General features: G+C 38.7%; 1 protein-coding gene across 1 annotated transcript in view; it reads left to right on the top strand.

Moving 5' to 3' along the window:
* TTC29 (tetratricopeptide repeat domain 29) overlaps nucleotides 1–7,313 on the top strand; it is a 193,257-nt gene extending 185,944 nt beyond the window's left edge. The window contains exons 10-11 of the mRNA XM_026648148.1: nucleotides 5,099–5,174; nucleotides 6,074–7,313. Of these exons, the coding sequence (XP_026503933.1) occupies nucleotides 5,099–5,174; nucleotide 6,074 (77 nt within the window). The 3' untranslated portion in view covers nucleotides 6,075–7,313. The remainder of the gene's footprint in view (nucleotides 1–5,098; nucleotides 5,175–6,073) is intronic.
* The last annotated feature ends 12,173 nt before the right edge of the window (nucleotides 7,314–19,486 follow it).

Raw genomic sequence — 19,486 nt, 5'->3', positions numbered from 1 at the left:
TGATACAATATGGCCTTCATATCCCTACAGTGTGTTTGCTGCTCATAGTGAGTTTTAAATTTAAGGTAATGGCTACTGTATATTCATGTGAGTATAGAACAATACCTTTGATTTGTTGGAGAAACGTTACATTAGCTACCAAGGGCCCTATTCAGTAAACTTTGACACAACCCTTATATACGGTTTACTGCTTACCCTGAATAGAATGTGCCTAATAAAAATGCTTTGCATGCCCAAATTATACAAATTCATTAATCTTTATATTCATAAAACCACCAAGTACAACTGCCTCTATTTTAAGTATACCACTCAGAATACATGGCTAAAAGAGGAGGCCAAATCTGCTTTTAGAAAGAAAGCATTCTGTTAAATTTCATTTATTGGGATGTGTTGTGAGATGCTACCGGTGTGGTGCTCTGCTTTCTCCTATGTTGATACCACTCGGCTGCGTGCGTGTGTTCCCTCTGTGTGCTGCCCCAGCTCTGCGCAGATAGCTGACCCAGCAGACCCGAAGAGAACCCCCAATGACCACAGAGTCTAGTAAGAGGCAAAGTCACGTCGACCAGGTTTATTGCGACCTCGGACACAGTTGGAATTCCCCGTAGATTACTTAGTCTACCAGGCATACTACGAGAAAGTGCCTCTTGGCAATGGACCCGGCTCAGTCAGTGGCGGGACTTTCCACTGCCCCCCTCGGCCGGACAAAGACACCACCCCTGGGATACATTCTTATACACGGGTACAAACAAGTTACACATCACTCCTGACATATTGAGGTGCAACCCCTCTACGCAGCAAGGTACAACCCTTCTACGTAGTAAGGTGCCGCCTCTCACCTTGTACATGTTGGTTCGATCAAAACAACACTATCCATCATATTCCCCTTTTGGCCCTGTCATTGGGATGGGTCAGCCTGTTCCTTGTTGTGTGTGGAATGTACAAGTATGCGAATGTTCTGATATCTGGTGTCCAGTACCTTTTAGCTATGTCTCTTTTTGCAGCATCAGCCCTTTCCTTGCCAGCTTCTGTGAGCAGGGCCTGCCTCTGGCTCACAGCTTAACTTTGCTTTATGTTAGCAAAGTCTTGACCATTACTTTAGTTCAGGCCTTAGGCCTCATACCAGGCCTCTGATACCAAGGTTTATATCTCAGGGCCTCCTCTTACTACAGGATGGAAAAAATTGGAAAATGTTTTGCAAGTATAGGACACACGTACTTTGCTGATTGTGGTATTATTTGGTATAGTATTTTTATTTCTGCCTCACCACGACATTCTACAGCATATAACTAAGAACAGCTTCATGAACTTTGAAAAGGCAAGTAATTTTTAGATGAGAATAATGGATCATATCTCATCATTTGGTTTAAGCCAACTTGACGATATACATACTATAGCCTATCATGGGTAAGTTTTATAAAAAGTTTAATGAAGAGCCTATAATACATATATAGCTGACAGAAAATTAGCCATATTTGCTAATACTGAGTCAAATTATACGGAATATGTTGTATCAATTGGAAACATGTATAATGAAAATGCAGTATGCTTCCTTGTATTAGTGCTTTGGTAAGTATAACATGCAGCAATGGGGTAAGAACTCAGATAGAAACAACAGGAACATCTGCTGCATATATATATATACACACACAGAGCAACACATTGTATATATGTTGTTTTGCATGTGTGTGTATATGTAGGTAATACAATAGCACCATTGTTAATTTTTATTTGACATACTAACTTGAATATTTTCAGCACTTCGTGTAAATTAATAGCAAAAGCTACCACAATTAAAGTAACCTCTATTTATTTCCTTTCCAATATAGTCCAGATTGAGTGTTGCTTTTAGCTTGTTTTTTAATTTGGAGTTTGGTTTGGTTTGCTTCTTTACCTATAAGCAGAGCTACAAACAAGTCCGCTGAAATAAAAACAAAAACATTTGCATAAAATTTGTTGTAAATAGCACTCCTCTTCCCCCAAAATGACTTTTCTTCTTTTTTGTAGGGAGGATTCCCGCATCAGACAGTAGGGCTGTTGAGAATTCTCATTTTATTATTAGTTAGTTAGTTATCATTAAGTGCCAACTTTCCTGCCCTGAAGAATATACAGTCTAAAAAATAGATGTTATACATTTCATTTTCATTAAAAACTTCTGAGTGCATGGAGTTTGGGTGAACTCTTGTCCTCACTGAAGTCAATTGGAGTTTTACCATTGACTTCAATGGGGCCAGAATTTCACCCTGTGTCTGTAAAATTCCATGCACACTAATGGTGCCAGACAAATAATGGGCAATATTTTCAAAAGAGCTGAGTTCCCATTTAGACACACAATGAAGTAGCTAAATTCTCAAAAATGTTCAGCGCTTAGCAGCTCCCATTGAGGACAAAGGGAGCTGTCGAGACCTTAGATGCTCTGAAAATTTGTCCCAGTAATTATAATTGCCAATAAAGAAACAATTATAATACATCAGAAACATCTTATCATACGTGCAAGGCCCCTCTTTTCCAGTTTTTTATTTTGTTTACAATTTCCTGGGAATTTATTGGGGTTATTACAAACATTTAAAAATGGATGGAAATCAGTGCAAACAATTAACGTCACAGTTTTCTGGGTAAATAATGGGATTAATATTGGGGGATGGAAGGACCAAAAAAAGCAACAGGTTACCAAGACGCCATTACTCCTTCCGGAATGGGAAATCTGATCCAGGGAGTTCCGGCATTTCCTTTTTTAGGACTCAAACGCTGACAAACACATACTGACATACATGCACATGTGTGTATCTTCCAATGCATTGACTTACTTTAACAGACAGCCTTGCATATACACTTAGATTAATTTACTGTTAACATAAACACATCTACCTAATGTAATGTAATGGATTGGATTGGATTTGCTTTACATAATCAGTATTTTCAGGTACTTAAGTGGTCTAAAATTAGGTGAAAATAGGTAAAAAAAGAAATAGCTTTTGTAAAACCCAGGAAATTTTAGGTAAAAATCAGTAAAATCTGAAAACAAAGGGCCTTATATATATTATATATATTACATATGCACATACACACAAATGCATGTCTGTCCATCTGTATATCTATCTGTCCATATGTATACACACACACAAAATGACTGAGAGAGAATGCATGATGGTATGGTTTTATTGGCAAGAGTCTCATTGTTCACAAACGGGAAAGCCATGGCTGAGTTGTGTAGAAGATAATCCCATAGATGTGCCAGTAAAACATTCAGCCCAACCCCCACCATCAGTGTCTCCATATATGTTACATATTTTACAGGGGAAAAAACTCTTCTGAAAAATATTTTTAGAGGGAATTTTAACAATTTATTGGTGCCAGATTTCTTATCCCTCCACCTGTACAGGGGACTGACCGTATAGGCTGTTTGGGTTTTCAAGAAAAAAGAAAGTTATAGCTATAATTCTAATAATTTTTAGATGTTTCTAAAATTTATCTAAAATAGCTTTTTTCATACTTAAAATATCACAGTTTAAATATCAAGTATTTCAAGACCAACTAGGGCTAGAAACAATGGATGTATGTCAGTGGGATTCCTAGCTTTCCAGTAATATAGAACTCCTATTTCTAGTCCTAATGGGTCACAAAATACAGTATAAGACCTTGAATATGTTACTAGTCCAGAGTTGACTATTTCCCAGTTTAAAGGGATACACTGTTAGGAAATACAAATATTTGTGATAGGCTGTTCTGGAGTTTTTTGGTGGTATTTTGAAGCTTCTCAGAAGTTTAGAATGTTAGAGTGGCAGAAATAGCTTAGGCCTGGTCCACACTAACCCCCCACTTCGGACTAAGGTACGCAAATTCAGCTACGTTAATAACGTAGCTGAATTCGAAGTACCTTAGTCCGAACTTACCGCGGGTCCAGACGCGGCAGGCAGGCTCCCCCGTCGATGCCGCGTACTCCTCTCGCTGAGCTGGAGTACCGGTGTCGACGGCGAGCACTTCCGGGATCGATCCGGGATTGATTTATCGCGTCTAGACAAGACGCGATAAATCGATCCCAGAAGATCGATTGCTTGCCGCCGAACCAGGAAGTAAGTGTAGACGTACCCTTAGTGAACAAATGCAGGCAAAAGTCTCAAAAGTGTACAAAAATGCAATTTATCACAAAATTCCATCATTTTTCATGTGGGTATCTCCACCACTTTTGTAGGTATCCATGTATGTCAGATAAATAGATACATGTAAATATGTGTCTATATATCTATATTTCCACATATATACACATGCAGCCTGTTACTAGTTTTACAACATTGTGATTCCATTGAAATCAGTGGTGCTGCTATGCCAACATAAAAATGTCATTTCATGGTGATGTATCAGGCCCTTTATTGGCATCATCCTACAATGCAGTGTTGTCAGCTGCTTATGGGAATCAGGACTTCCAAGGCCAAATTCAGAGGTAATATGTAAGGCAGTGAAGTTAGGCTCCCTTATACCCAGTTAAAATTCCCTTAGGCTTACTTATTCCCAGCCTGCTTCTGAAAGAAGCTGAGCTGATACCTTAGGCCTGGTCTATCTGAGAATGTTTTAACTGGAATAACTAAATTGTCTCAATAATACTGGACAAACCTCCTAAGATAGACATGCAGCCTTGGCACAAAGTGGGGCTTAATCTGGTTTAGTTTAATAGTATAAAATGTTTCATAAATTTAGTTATTTCCATGTTAGTTGCATACAGATATGGATACAGTACTAATATGAAGAGAGAGTGCGCAAAAGTGTATATGTTGAAAGTTTCATTTTATTGAGTCAGAGGTGCTGTTCTGTCTGCTTTCAGTCAATTTGAAACCTGGCACTGATGTGGAGATGGGACTCAATGATTTTTCTAACCTTCATGATTATAATGCTAAGGAGATGGTGCATTAACGTCTTTGGTTTGGGAAAAATTTTAGTTCTGCATCTCCTATATTCCATGTAGCCATCTTGTTACAATCTAAGAATTTCTATCCCCTATTACTATATACTGTGCTGTAGGATGTTCACAGAAGCCTTCAGCTTTGCTTAAATGCTACAATTCGAGTCATATGTTTAAAGCATTAATTCACATTTTTCTTAACAGAGCTTGCTAAAGACACAAGTGGTGTTTTGGAGACCAGTGAACTATTTCTGCAGACCCCAGTTCAAGAACCTCTATGGTATAGTATTTGCCCCCCATTCTAAACTCTATAGGCCTGTTACCTAATAATAGTCAATTGATAAGAATTGATAATAATAAATATGTTTTATAGGTTTGAATTTAGTTCATAATTAAGATAAGTCAGCTTGATTGAGTTTATTAAGCAATTGTTATTCAGCACGTAACAGAAAGGCATATGTTACCCCAATCTGGAGAATGCCTTGCAGCTAGTAATAGTCTGATTTTGATACTGTCTGGTTCTGTTATTTGCTTATATCTTGACACTTTTATATGCAACTTGTTTACAGTTTCATTTATATTGTTTCCTTTTTTCACAGACATATCTTATTTTTAGTATTTTTCTAACTTTCCAGCTACATAATCAACTATCTTTTATTTACTTTACTTTATATTTTGCTAACTCAAGTATCTGTTACTTGTTGTTGCTAGTGCGTTGCTAAACATAGTATTCCTTACTTTAATTCTTGCAAAGATTATCATAGCTTTTCTGGTAATTCGTGGCAAGCTGGTATTTTTCCTTTTCTTAACATAACTGCAAAGCATCAGTCAACAGGGCCATATTTGCTATGCTTGCTCTCGCAAAATTCACAGTGATGTCAAAGAGAACAGTTTACTCTGACTTTCAACAAGCTGTTTGAATGTCTTTTTTGTTTTGTTCTGTCCAAATACAATATTTTTCCTTCTCACAAAACTGACAAAGACATAATTTCACACTTTTTTGCTGTTAGCATCGAACCAATTTTTGATTGCTGATCAGTTAATCTCCTTTCACTTTAGGGGTATAAACTTCTGAGGCAGAAACAAATCCATTAACAAGTTGTTGAGTCTGGAAAGAAAAATCCCAAACTTACACTACATGAAACTTACAGTAATATAATTTGCTATTTTTCATTACAGAGAATTCCAGCTCACTCAGAGAAAAAGCTCTGAACGCTTTTGATGAAGTCAAGAAGATCCTTGTTAGAAAACATGCAGAAAAACTTTTGCATTTCACCTTGTAATTTTAAAAGGAGCACAGAGTTGCAGTGCAAGTGCCCAGCAACATTAGGTCCTTTGATGACTGGTGTCAGGTTGAATATGTGTCACAAAGGTTTTTATCTTAACTATCCTGCATTGTTCAAATAAAATACAAAAGGAATGGTAGCATTATAAAGGAAAACCAGTATATTTACCTATTACATAATCTATCCTACAGTGTACCTCCGGTGAGGTGATGAGCACCCTTAACTCCCATTGAAGTCAATGGGAGTGGGAGTTGAGGATATTCAGCAAGATGAGGTTCTAAACATATATGCTAATTTTAACACTAATATCCAGCATTTTGTCCATTTCTGTAACAGTACACTCAGATTTTGACCCCTTTTACACAGGGCCTTCAGTTGAGTTTAACAAAAGTGCCTAACAGCTGTGACTCAACGGGGTTTTAACATGATTAGAAAAGATCCAGCCTGGTTGGTGCACTATCGCATGGTTTAGATCTAGTTTATAATACAGTTTGGCCCTAACCAGCTTCAGCCACAACTAGGTTTGTTTAAGCTGTGATTAAGCATAACTATTAAACTCTCTTGAAAGCCCTGTATAAACAAAGCATTTGAAACGCTGCTTACCGTTCCTAGTAAAACAATAACCCAATGTAACAGTGAAACAAGTATACTGAACATGGACATTTTTTGTCATATTGAAAATCTGTATTTGACATGTTCAAAGCTACACAAGACACCTTTTAAAAGTGCACCCTGTGCTTGTTCTTGTAATCAAACAAACTAAAATCCATGGAGACTGATTTTAGCTAATAACCCACTAATAATCTAAAACTCTGATTCCTTTAGTACAGTGAAGTCTGCTTGGAGAATTTTATTCTAGTTTGAGTTGGTCAAATTTTCTTGTCAGGAGATTCCCCTCATGATTCTTAGCAGGCAAACTTCAATAGGTTTCCACAGTTCTCCGTGGCCATTTTCAGGGCTGCTGTAACCCTTGACCTGGATAGAAGCTAGGAGGATAGAAGATTGAGGTTATCCTTCTGAGAAATGTAGTAAAAGTAGAATGTTGGGAACCCTTTGAGTTTTATTTGGAAAAATTGATTCAGTCTATCATATATCTCAGAAAACCAGTTATTTCAGATCTAAATAAACAAAGGTTTATGAGTCCAAATAATTGAGATTTATTTTTCTTTAACAACAAAGCCTCCCAGGTTCAGACTCAGAAGGAGGCTCCATTAGGTCCTTTGGTCGGTTTTTATGACAGTCCTGTGAAAGTGAGAGCCTTAGCCATAACAATAACTCTATCCACTGGTTCTCTTCAGGGCTGCAATCTGTGTAACTGGTTAAGAACATCTGATAATAGGATTTGTTTCTATTAAGGCTATGCAAAATATACAACATTTCTAACTCCATCTGCACATTTTTGATCAGGATGCATATATGCAACACATATACAATACATCTAACACAGTGTGACGGGTTCGGTCACAGAGACCCCCTTGGGACTGTCACGTGACGTGATGAGATTACCTCTGAGCCCGTTTTCCCTGCCACCTTGGGACTCCAGAACCCTGCCTTTTAACCCAGACACACTAGCCTGCTGCAACACAGACCCAGGTCTGGTCCATGCCCCAAAAGCTGCAGACTTTAACCAAAAACTGCTCAGCAGGTCACCTATCTCCAGTACCCAGACACCCAGTTCCCAATGGGATCCAAACCCCAAATAAATCCATTTTACTCTGTATAAAGCGTATACAGGGTAAACTCATAAACTGTCCGCCCTCTATAACATTGATAGAGAGATATGCACAGCTGTTTGCTCCCCCAGGTATTAATCACTTACTCTGGGTTCAATAATAAACAAAAGTAATTTTATTAAGAATTAAAAGTAGGATTTAAGTGGTTTCAAGTAATAACAGACAGAACAAAGTAAGTCACCAAGCAAAATAAAACAAAACACGCATGTCTAAGCCTAATACATTAAGAAACTGATTACAAGTAAAATCTCACCCTCAGAGATGTTCCAATAAGCTTCTTTCACAGACTAGACTCCTTCCTAGTCTGGACCCAATCCTTTCCCCTGGCACAGTCCTTGTTAGTTTCAGCAGACATCTTAGGTGGAAACTCAGGGTTTTCTCATGACTGGCTCCCCTTTGTTCTGTTCCACCCCCTTTTATAGCTTTGGCATAAGGTGGGTATCTTTTGTCTCTCTGGGTCCCCACCCCTCCTTCTAAATGGAAAAGCACGAGGTTTAAGATGGATTCCAGTATCAGGCAACATGTTCACATGTCCTGTGAAACCCCAGCCTCCATTCTTTCTGGGCTGGCTCACACGAACACAGAAAGGCTTGCAAGTAAACAGAGCCATTTACAATTGTCCTAATCAATGGGAGCCACCAAGATTCTAAACCACCATTAACGGCCCACACTTTGCAAAATTACAATAGGACCTCAGAGTTATAGTTCATATTTTTAGCTTCAGATACAAGAATAATACATGCATACAAATAGGAAGAATATATTCAGTAGGTTATAACCTTTGTAATGATACCTTACAAGAGACCTTTTGCATAAAGCATATTCCAGTTACATCATATTCACACTCATAAGCATATTTCCATAAAACATATGGAGTGCAACGTCACACACCGATTTTTTTTATCCAGAAATATTTACTGTAAGCATAAAGATTGTTACAGCAATGTTCATTTTAAAACTTGAATACATTTTGAAGGTCTGTGAAGAATACACTTCAGCGGTCTGAGACGTTTTATAGGACTGTTCCTACATAAATATATGCATACAGTCTCATAAATCTCTCTAATAAATGGTAACAAAAACCACAGAACTATAAATTAAATGCTAAATAATAATACTGTTGTCCTTTGAGGCTAAAGTGAACTGATTTCCACAGAGTTCACCCCTTACTTTTCAATATAGATATTATTAATGTGACACTGAAAATATCAGAAAAGCAAAATACATGTTTTATAGATAATAGATGAAAATCACTTTAGTTTAATTTGACCTCTGTACTTTGTAAGTAAGGGAGCAATGGAAAGTGCTATTTCCAAATATCTGATTCTGCTGTTAAGAAAAACATCCTATGAAGTGGAGCATTTTAATTTGTACCTTTTTATTGAAAAAACCTACTCATGCTTTAGAAAAACAGACTATTAAGAGTATACCAGACAGACACTGACTTTTTTCTTTTTACATGGTAGCTCCCAGAAATGTTAAGGATTATAAAACATGATATACTTTGCTCTTGTAATTGAATGTGATTTATTTCCGTCTCCCAAACTTTAACATGCAAGTATGCTAATTAGCGTCCATAAACATCACTACTTTTTGCCAATCTACGCTAGTTACTACATGTCACTTTTTATAAGTGTTTGTAACAAATGATTGCGCATTCAAAATATAAGAAAATAGCTTTAACACATTTTGCCAGTGCTTTTTACCCGCACAGCTTTGAATGAAAATAATGAATTATATTCTCATATAATGAGATATATCTATATATATATATATGTAATGATTTTCAAAAGAATCAAGGCATTATAGGATGTCATATTTACAGAGAAAAATTAACCCACCAGTCTAAGTCAACCACCTGTGTGATAGAATGCAACCACCATCCCGCTCCAGCAACAATTCACAGATTTTTTTAATAGGGGAAACGAAAGCTCAGTTTTCCAGGTCAAATAAACAGAGGAAGTTAGGTAAGCAGAATGTAGTTCCCTACACTGGAATTTGGACAGGATTCTGTGATGAACACCCCTACTCTTGCAAACAGTACTATGAGGTATATGATGTCTAATGGTCAGGACTCAGTTTAAAACACAGTTCCCACTGTCACTCTGCTGGAGCTTTGGTTCAGTACAGTTTGGAAGGATGGTCCCACCTACTGAATTTCTAACTTCTCCAGCATCAGGGTTTTCTTTGGTGATCTCCCATCCAAGCATTGACCAGATGTGGGCCTAATTATCATATGAGATCTGATAAAATCTTAGCTCAGATTATTATAATGGAACCTCTGTCTCTCATTTCCTTACCTAAAAGGGATGGTAAGTTGTAAAAGTTGTAGTATCATTGAAGACTTCCCTATATAGAAATCAGTCATTCTTAGCTCTGTCTGGTTCAGTTATCACTGTAATCCTCCATCCAACTTCTTCCAGAATGCCCCTAATCCACAGTCCCCTAAACATCAAGATCAGGAAATAAAACTCAGATCAATCAAAGTACACATTGTAAAGACACCTGCAGCTGCAATGTGTCAAGAATATATACTAATAGTTGGCTTCAGTGGAATTTACTTTGATTCCATCAGAGCTAAATTTGGCCCATAGCTTCTATCTGTGCAAAGTAGTTTCAAAAACAAGACTAGCCAAAAATATTGCAGCAAATCAATTTTTTTGAGATGGTAACATTTTTGTCTTTAAAAGCAAGTTTTGCTATATAATGTAAGACCTGGCAATGACTCCATTTCGTTGAATACGTTTTTAAATAAAATTCTTTGTGGATCAAACAGATGGCATCTTACATGAAATAACAATAGTTCCTGGTTGGGAAGAAAATATTTGTGTTTGAAATCATTCTGTTTATCATTTAAAAAAATAAAATGTTCTGTAAGTTAATAGGTTGTATCCTCTAAATTAAGATATATACAATATTTCACCACTTACTTGTAAAGCCATTTTGAAAAATACTGTCTGAGTCATTGAAAGGTCATTCTGTTCTGGAAGGAATCCATTCATCTCAATGTAGTCCACTATAAATGTAGTGGTAGAAATACTATACATAATTATCTAGGGATAGATAAATTAGATGGTTATTAATATCACTTTTTATGTTACAGCTAGGAAGCAAATGGAAGAAACAATATTATCTTATTTGTAAATAAAATGCAAAGCATAGGTTATATTCACAGTCGACGTTATTTGTCAGGTAAGACTCATACCATTACACTCCAAGGTCAAAACTCATCAGCCTACCACGACTGATACTCATTAAAGACTTCACCTGGTCATGAAATCCATTTAAGCATTTCTAAAGATTCCTAACACAAACAAGAGAATGAGGGTATAAAATATATTTACAAATCTGCATCTGTTTTGCTAATGTATCTTTATACGTACATGTTTTGGCCTATCGATAGATCGATTGAAAGGTTTGTGTTGTGTTTGAAGATGAAATAATAACGTTTTTGAGGAAGGTCTTCATGTTTAAGTCTTTGATTGACATCACCGTACTGCTGAAGAGTGATATACAGAACACTGGGTGTCAAGGAGACTACATTAGTGATTGTAAAAGAGCTTTCATAAGAATTTAGTAATTAAAATATTAATTTCTTCTTTATACACCGCTACCTCGATATAACACGACCCGATATAAACAAATTCGGATATAACGCGGTAAAGCAGTGCTCCGGGGGGGTGGGGCTGCGCACTCCATCGGATCAAAGCAAGTTCGATATAAAACGGTTTCACCTATAATGCGGTAAGATTTTTTGGCTCCTGGGGACAGCGTTATATTGAGGTAGAGGTGTATTTGTAATATTCAATTTCAGTATTACAATATATAAGGCAAGAAAGACTTCTCACCAAATGAACTTTCAAAAGGGACAAGATTCAATGGAGATACAGCTATCATTGGGTTGGGAGAAGGGAGGAGACAGGGCACTGGTGTGCCTTTAAGTGAAAATCTGCCATTTAATCCCATAATTGTCTTCCATTTGCTTCCTACTTCATGGGTAGTGAAAATACAAGATTCTACTCCCATGTGCCTCAATCCTGGCCCAGAGGGGTTAATCTCCACAGGTGAGAGGGTAGTTAAGTGTCCAGGTAAAGTCTCTGACCTTCTGCCTAGACTGCTAACTATTTATTAAGTAGTAAGTTTTGGGTGTTGTGGGAGTCAGTTCACTAGGGTCACGAGTGGGGTTATCAGTTCATTTCACAGAAATGGCAAACAACTGTCAGATTGTAACAGTTTTCAGGCACTGCTGCCCTACATCAGAGCTGAACTACTGACCTAAAACCTGGTCCTGAAGAAAATGAGAGTTAAGGGTGTGTAATACCTCACAAGTGTCATTCAGTAGCTTGCTGGATCAGTCCCCTAGAAGTGTAAAGTTCTGTCTCATGTGGCATCAGTCCACACAGCTAAGTAATCCTCTAAACCATCCAACTCCTCCATGTTATTTGTAATGAGTCTCTCCAGCCTCTGTGTAGTGGCCTGTCTGATTCACCAAAGCTGAATATTGACCTTATTTCATTATAGATGCAATTTTTTTAAAATATTAAATTTCTTAGAATTGGATTAGCTCACAGAAGGGCCTCTAGAGATGTCTCCCAGCATTGTGTGATTTCCATCTTCTCTGAAGGATGGAGGGCACGCTGGCCATTTTCTACAGTTTTATTTTGTAAGCATATTCCTTCAGCTTCCCAGAGCTTGATTGGCTGCAGGGAATAAGACTCCAAAAGGCCTCCCTTCCCATGTGTCTATCAGGAAATGATGTCATGCACTTTCTAGGTCAGAGTCGTGGTGTTTGTTTCAAACTATAAAGTGCTTTATGGTTTGGGACCTGAGTATCTTAAAGACCCCCTCCTTCTTTGTTCTTTACCTCAACAGCTGAGACAAGCTGGGACAATTGAGCTCATAGACCCTTTGGTTAAACAGCATGGAGCTGGTATCAGAGTTTCTTCAGGGGAGGACACATAACTACCCCCACCACACTCCCCAATTCTGACAAAGCCCGAATTTATGGGCCCTCTGGTGGAGACCTAACTAGTGGTGCAAGGTCCAACTATCCATGCTGGTGAGCACTAACTTGAGTAGCTCTGATGAAGTCATTTGGACTATAGCATATATACTCATCAGCATGAATGAGGGCTGCATGGCCAGGCTCCCAGGTTTTTACTGGGTAATGGGCTAGGCAGTTATTTTAATCTCATTTCTTTCACATTACGTACATCTAGATCAGAGGTTATCCCACAGGCTGCTATGTCCTGCGAAGGGGAGGATTCTACCCCAGCACCCAGCCCAGCTACATAGACAGGCACTGGCCTCTCAATTTGCCCCTGCAGACTTACAAAAGGTGCACAATAACAATTACAACAGACTAATATTCCATGTTTGTAATACGGTCAGATCAGTGTTACATGGCCTGTGTTTCCAACCCCAGCTTCTAAGCTCTGCAACAGCAATGTCTTTAGTTTTTATGTTCTGAATTGAAATAAGCCTTCATGTCTGGTGAGACATGGAACTCCTCACAGGAGCTTTGTGACTTTAGAATATTTTGAAGACTCTAGAGCCTTTGCTTTTACTTTGCATCTCCCATACTCCATTGTGGGAGAGCAATATCACCAGTGCATTCAAACTTTGTCATACATGTGGTGGAGGTGGCTGGAGAACTGCTTGAGATCATAACAGGTAAGCATTTCTAATTCTTCCTGTTACATTAAAGTTCTCCCCCCCCCCTTCTAGTTTCTAATCCTCTGTGGAGCATTTAGGTCACATTTTAAAGCTTTTTTTTCTGCAACCATAAGAACTAAAAACTTACTTATTAAATGTCAACTGGATTTTCATGTAACCTCTTGACTTCAGAAGCTAGGACTTTAAGAACAGCCCCAAATATTGCGAGACTTGCAATAAAATTGTGAAACTTGCCAACACTGCATATGATGTCTTTACATAAATAGTTTGTATTATTTGTATTCAGTACAATTCTGTATTTGTATATATGCATTCTTTTCAGTTTGTATGAAAAATAAATTTACAACATAAATTATTGTGCCTGGTGATGAAGTCTCTTCCATAGTTCAGTTTTTATATCATAACTTTATCATTTCTACCTGCTTTTTCATATCCCTGAGTGACAGCCACACATTTCTTCAGAAGTAATCTCAATGATCTTGACTGTTTTTTTCACTGATCATTTTCTGGGGAAAGTTTTCAGAAGTGTCATTCTACTTGTTTCACACTCTCTGAAATCACAACGTATTTAGTTCAAATAATGTCCCACTCTTTAGTTTGCAGCATCACTGTCTGTTTACCTTTTCAATTTAACGTGCTCAGGAAGCTGTTGTTATTTGTGCAGTGCAAATGGACAGTCATTTTAGTCACCCAGAATCTCTAGAGACTCCCAGCCATGCTATGGAGGGTACTGAAATGTCTTTGAGAGACAGAGCGAGTCTAAAACCAGAGTAGAGATGAGACTTTGAGACTGACTCTCCTCCTCTGCTCTCTTTCTCCTTCTCCATTCATTCACTTTCTCTTCTGTCATTATCCCCATTCACACTCTCTCCTCTCTGCTCCTTCTTCTATCTTTCCATCTCCTCATCCATTCCCTTTCACTCATTCATTCGCTCAGACTGTCCTCTCTCACTCTCATTTCTTTTAATTAAGTGTAGATTCTACTGAAGCTGATCAACATCATCCATCATGTGACCTGCCTAAAGGAGGTCATGTGTAATCACATGTTCTGCATAGTCCATCTCTGAAGCACGATGCCAATTCTGTGACTTCCTGAAACTCTTGGTTAGCCAAAGGTAGGTCACATCTCCATGAGAAACATTCACCTGCTTACCAAAGAACTCAATTTTTCCACAGGTTTCCAATGTCTGAAACTGTTGAGACAATAAGATTTGGATTGTATTGATACAGTCTCCAGTAACTACGTCTACCAAAGTCATGTGTGTCTGTCTAATATTTGTCAGGCTAGGAAACTCATCTGAAATTTTTACTAGCCACTGCTGTAGCCTTCCTTCATTTATTCACCTTGCATACATACTGATTGTAGATGTCATATATATCTGAAATAAAGATTATCACGTGATGCACTAATTCTAATTAAATTTTGGTATAAACTTGGTTGATTCCTAAAAGTTACATTATGTCCTCTGGGAAAAAATGAAAATGTTTAAGCCAAAAATGACATTGATTTCTGCATACCATGAGGACAGCCAAATGCCTAACAGATTCTGCTCTTCAGAAACTTGGATCTCACTCTGCAGCTCTAGCTGTGGGCCAAGTTAGTAGATCTGTATTTCAGAAGTACATGATCAGTGTTCAACTAATTTTTTTGTTAATCTAATTTCATTCATAACAGGCTCCCTCGTAATTTTCTTCCCTTGAAGTAAACTGATTGCCTCCATAACAAGAATTAGCATTATTTATAAAACATTTATGTTTGTGCTGTTAAAAGATCAAGATCCAAATAATCCAAAATATTGTTCACTAATGGATTATCCCTAATACTATTTAGCAAAAATGTCATAATATCCCACATGATCCAACATTATATAATTAACTTCTCATGGCAGTATTAATTTAATGATACCATGCCTTTGTGTACTTAGATCTGTAACAAACTTGCAATTTTTGCCCAATCAGTGTTTTCAGCATCAGGGTGTTTCTCCGTTATGCAGCCTGGCAAGGCATAGTAAATATGTAAATAGAATACTAAATATTGCAGGTGACCAGCTTGGCTGAACAGGGAAATCCTTGCTGATCTTAAACACAAAAAAGAAGCTTACAAGAAGTGGAAGATTGGACAAATGACCAGGGAGGAGTATAAAAATATTGCTCAGGCATGCAGGAGTGAAATCAGGAAGGCCAAATCACACTTGGAGTTGCAGCTAGCAAGAGATGTTAAGAGTAACAAGAAGGCTTTCTTCAGGTATGCCAGCAACAAGAAAAAGTTTAAGGAAAGTATGGGCCCCTTCCTGAACGGGGGAGGCAACCTAGTGACAGAGGATGTGGAAAAAGCTAATGTATTCAATGCTTTTTTTACCTCTGTCTTCACGAACAAGGTCAGCTCCCAGATTACTGCACTGGGCAGCACAGTATGGGGAGGAGGTGACCAGCCCTCTATGGAGAAAGAAGTGGTTCAGAACTATTTAGAAAAGCTGGACAAGCACAAGACCATGGGGCCGGATGCATTGCATCCGAGGGTGCTAAAGAAGTTGGTGGATGTGATTGCTGAGCCATTGGCCGTTATCTTTGAAAACTCATGGTGATCGGGGGAGGTCCCAGATGACTGTAAAAAGGCTAATGTAGTGTCCATCTTTAAAAAAGGGAAGAAGGAGGATCTGGGGAACTACAGGCCAGTCAGCATCACCTCAGTCCCTGGAAAAATCATGGAGCAGGTCCTCAAGGAATCAATTCTGAAGCACTTAGAGGAGAGGAAAGTGATCAGGAACAGTCAGCATGGATTCACCAAGGGCAAGTCATGCCTGACTAACCTAATTGCCTTCTATGATGAGATAACTAGCTCTGTGGATGAGGGGAAAGCAGTGGACATGTTATCCTTGACTTTAGCAAAGCTTTTGATACGGTCTCCCACAGTATTCTTGCCAGCAAGTTAAAGAAGCATGGGCTAGATGAATGGACTATAAGGTGGATAGAAAGCTGGCTAGATCATCAGGCTCAACGGGTAGTGATCAATGGCTCCAAGTCTAGTTGGCAGCCGGTATCAAGCGGAGTGCCCCAGGGTCGGTCCTGGGGCCGGTTTTGTTCAATATCTTCATTAATGATCTGGACGATGGCGTGTACTGCACCCTCAGCAAGTTTGCAGATGACACTAAACTGGGAGGAGTGGTAGATACGCTGAAGGGTAGGGATAGGATACAGAGGGACCTAGACAAATTAGAGGATTGGGCCAAAAGAAATCTGATGAGGTTCAACAAGGACAAGTGCAGAGTCCTGCACTTAGGACGGAAGAATCCCATGCACTGCTACAGACTAGGGACCAAGTGGCTAGGCAGCAGTTCTGCAGAAAAGGACCTAGGGGTTACAGTGGACAAGAAGCTGGATATGAGTCAACAGTGTGCCCTTGTTGCCAAGAAAGCTAACGGCATTTGGGGCTGTATAAGTAGGAGCATTGCCAGCAGATCAAGGGACGTGATCATTCCCCTCTATTCTGCATTGGTGAGGCCTCGTCTGGAGTACTGTGTCCAGCTTTGGGCCCCACAGTACAAGAAGGATGTGGAAAAATTGGAAAGAGTCCAGCGGAGGGCAACAAAAATGATTAGGGGGCTGGAGCACATGACTTCTGAGGAGAGGCTGAGGGAACTGGGATTATTTAGTCTGCAGAAGAGAAGAATGAGGGGAGATTTGATAGCTGCTTTCAACTACCTGAAAGGGGGTTCCAAAGAGAATGGATCTAGACTGTTCTCAGTGGTACCAGATGACAGAACAAGGAGTAATAGTCTCAAGTTGCAGTGTGGGAGGTTTAGGTTGGATATTAGGAAAAACTTTTTCACTAGGAGGGTGGTGAAGCACTGAAATGGGTTACCTAGGGAGGTGGTGGTATCTCTTTCCTTAGAGGTTTTTAAGGTCGGGCTTGACAAAGCCCTAGCTGGGATGGTTTCATTGGGGATTGGTCCTGCTTTGAGCAGGGGGTTGGACTAGATGACCTCATATTCTATAATTCTAAGACATCTGGCTGTTAGACATGGTAATGTGATACTGCTGGGGTTGCAGAAATCTGTGACTTAAAGGAGATCAGAGGTATGTTGCACACAGGCTTTTTGCTTATAGAGAATTTCCTAGGCCATATGGCAATATGGCTCTTTGTAGGGACGCATAGCTCCCGAATCGTCAGCCCACAGATGCGGCACACTGTGTCTGTGGCTACGAGGCAGGAGTGACCTTCACCCCAGCGTCTGTGATTAGGAAACTTATTTGGCTGACTTGATCATCACCCTCGCAGCTTGCTTTCATGTGCACAAGATATGGGTTTGTTATCTTATGTTGTTGTACACTGTACACTCCTCCTATGCGCAAGAATTTAACCACTTAGAAGTGTTGTAAGCAGGGAAGGTACAAAGAATAAAAACCCCAGGAAAGATTGCCTGGGAGGCTTTTTGGCTTTTCGGCTACCACAACCTGGCTTTCTGTCTCCTTCCTTTTTCGTCGCCACAGCTCTTTATGTCATGGAATATGTGTTCTGCCACACCAAAACCAAACAAACATGGATATTAAATATCTCCCAACTTAACTGATGTACATGTCAAAATAAAGTACTTCTCAATTTCTGATCCATTCTACTTGCTTACATTTACGCCTCGATCCAGCAAAGCACTTAAACATGTGATCAAGGGTTTAGTCTCTTTAATTTGTTCAAAGAAAGCAATACCCAATGTATTCATCACAGCAGAGTACTGGTTTTGAGAATACACTAGGTGTAATTGTCATGGTGCTTATTTTATTCATGCTTTGAGATGTTTATTTCCTTTAGATATTTCAGAGTGCCAGTTTGAAGTAAATGAGTTCTGTTTTCCTTTACATAACATGAACAGCATTGAGAAAAGATTAAATTTGTCACAGGTGAAAAATATACCCACTTTGCAAACTGGGTCAACTGTCCCCAAGGTTCATTGTATGATCTGTCTCTAGGGCTAGAAGAGAAGCCCAGTTATCCTAACTGAGTGGTGTTTAGCATGTGTGGCAGAGAAAATGTGCTTGCAGCAGCAAATAGGAGTATATGGGTAGGCCAGGGTCAATAAATGCTTGTCCATTTCGATGGAATTCGGTGTATTCATTGTTATTGGATGATTGTAGAGATGAAACAGGCCTGGTGAAGTCTGTTGATTATGTGAGAAAGGAAATTCTGATTAGGGTTTCTCAGTGTTTGTTGTTTATTCAGTAGATTTGAGTGACTTTTCACTTTAGTAAAACTCTTATTGCCATTATGATGTAAATGAGCAAACTCAAAATATTAATGTGATGAAGACAAAACACTTTTTTTATTTGTTGTTTTGACGAAGTGGCTTTTCATGAATATAAGGCACTCCTGAGAGAAGCAGCAAAATGTTTATTACAAAAATGAAATATCAGTTGCACTATGTAAAATCTGATTGTCTGTGTTTAGTGTCTGTCTTCATACTACAGCTTCCACTTCATCAAAAATAGCATCAAATAGTGTAAGTGTGACAGAGTGCTGGGCAACAGCAGCAGAGCCAGCACTCTGATCACTGCAACTCTAATTAATTACTCTAGAATAGACCTCATTAAGAAGAGCTATGTCTAAATGATGGATGGGGATGGGCTGAGGAGAACTAAGAGGCTAATTAGCCCATTAGGCAGATGATACAAAAGACACAGGAAGGAAGTGAGAAAGGGGAAGTAGAAGAGAGAGACTTTTGACTTTTAAAGCACTGCTAATAAAATCAGTACAAAAACACAGTAAAAACAAGAAAATTCAAAAATAATTGCCCATTCCGAACAATACAAAGTACATTTCCAATAAGCCCACTGCTGTATAAATTGATCCAAGTTGCTTATAAGAGTGTAATATCTAAACAGAATGTTGTTTACCTGTGATACAT

Source organism: Terrapene carolina, unplaced genomic scaffold, assembly GCF_002925995.2.
Source record: "Terrapene carolina triunguis isolate 2854851 unplaced genomic scaffold, T_m_triunguis-2.0 Scaffold66, whole genome shotgun sequence".
Classification (NCBI taxonomy): domain Eukaryota; kingdom Metazoa; phylum Chordata; order Testudines; family Emydidae; genus Terrapene; species Terrapene triunguis.
Note: the sequence above shows the minus strand (reverse complement) of the source record. Positions and strands in the feature narration are given on the sequence as shown.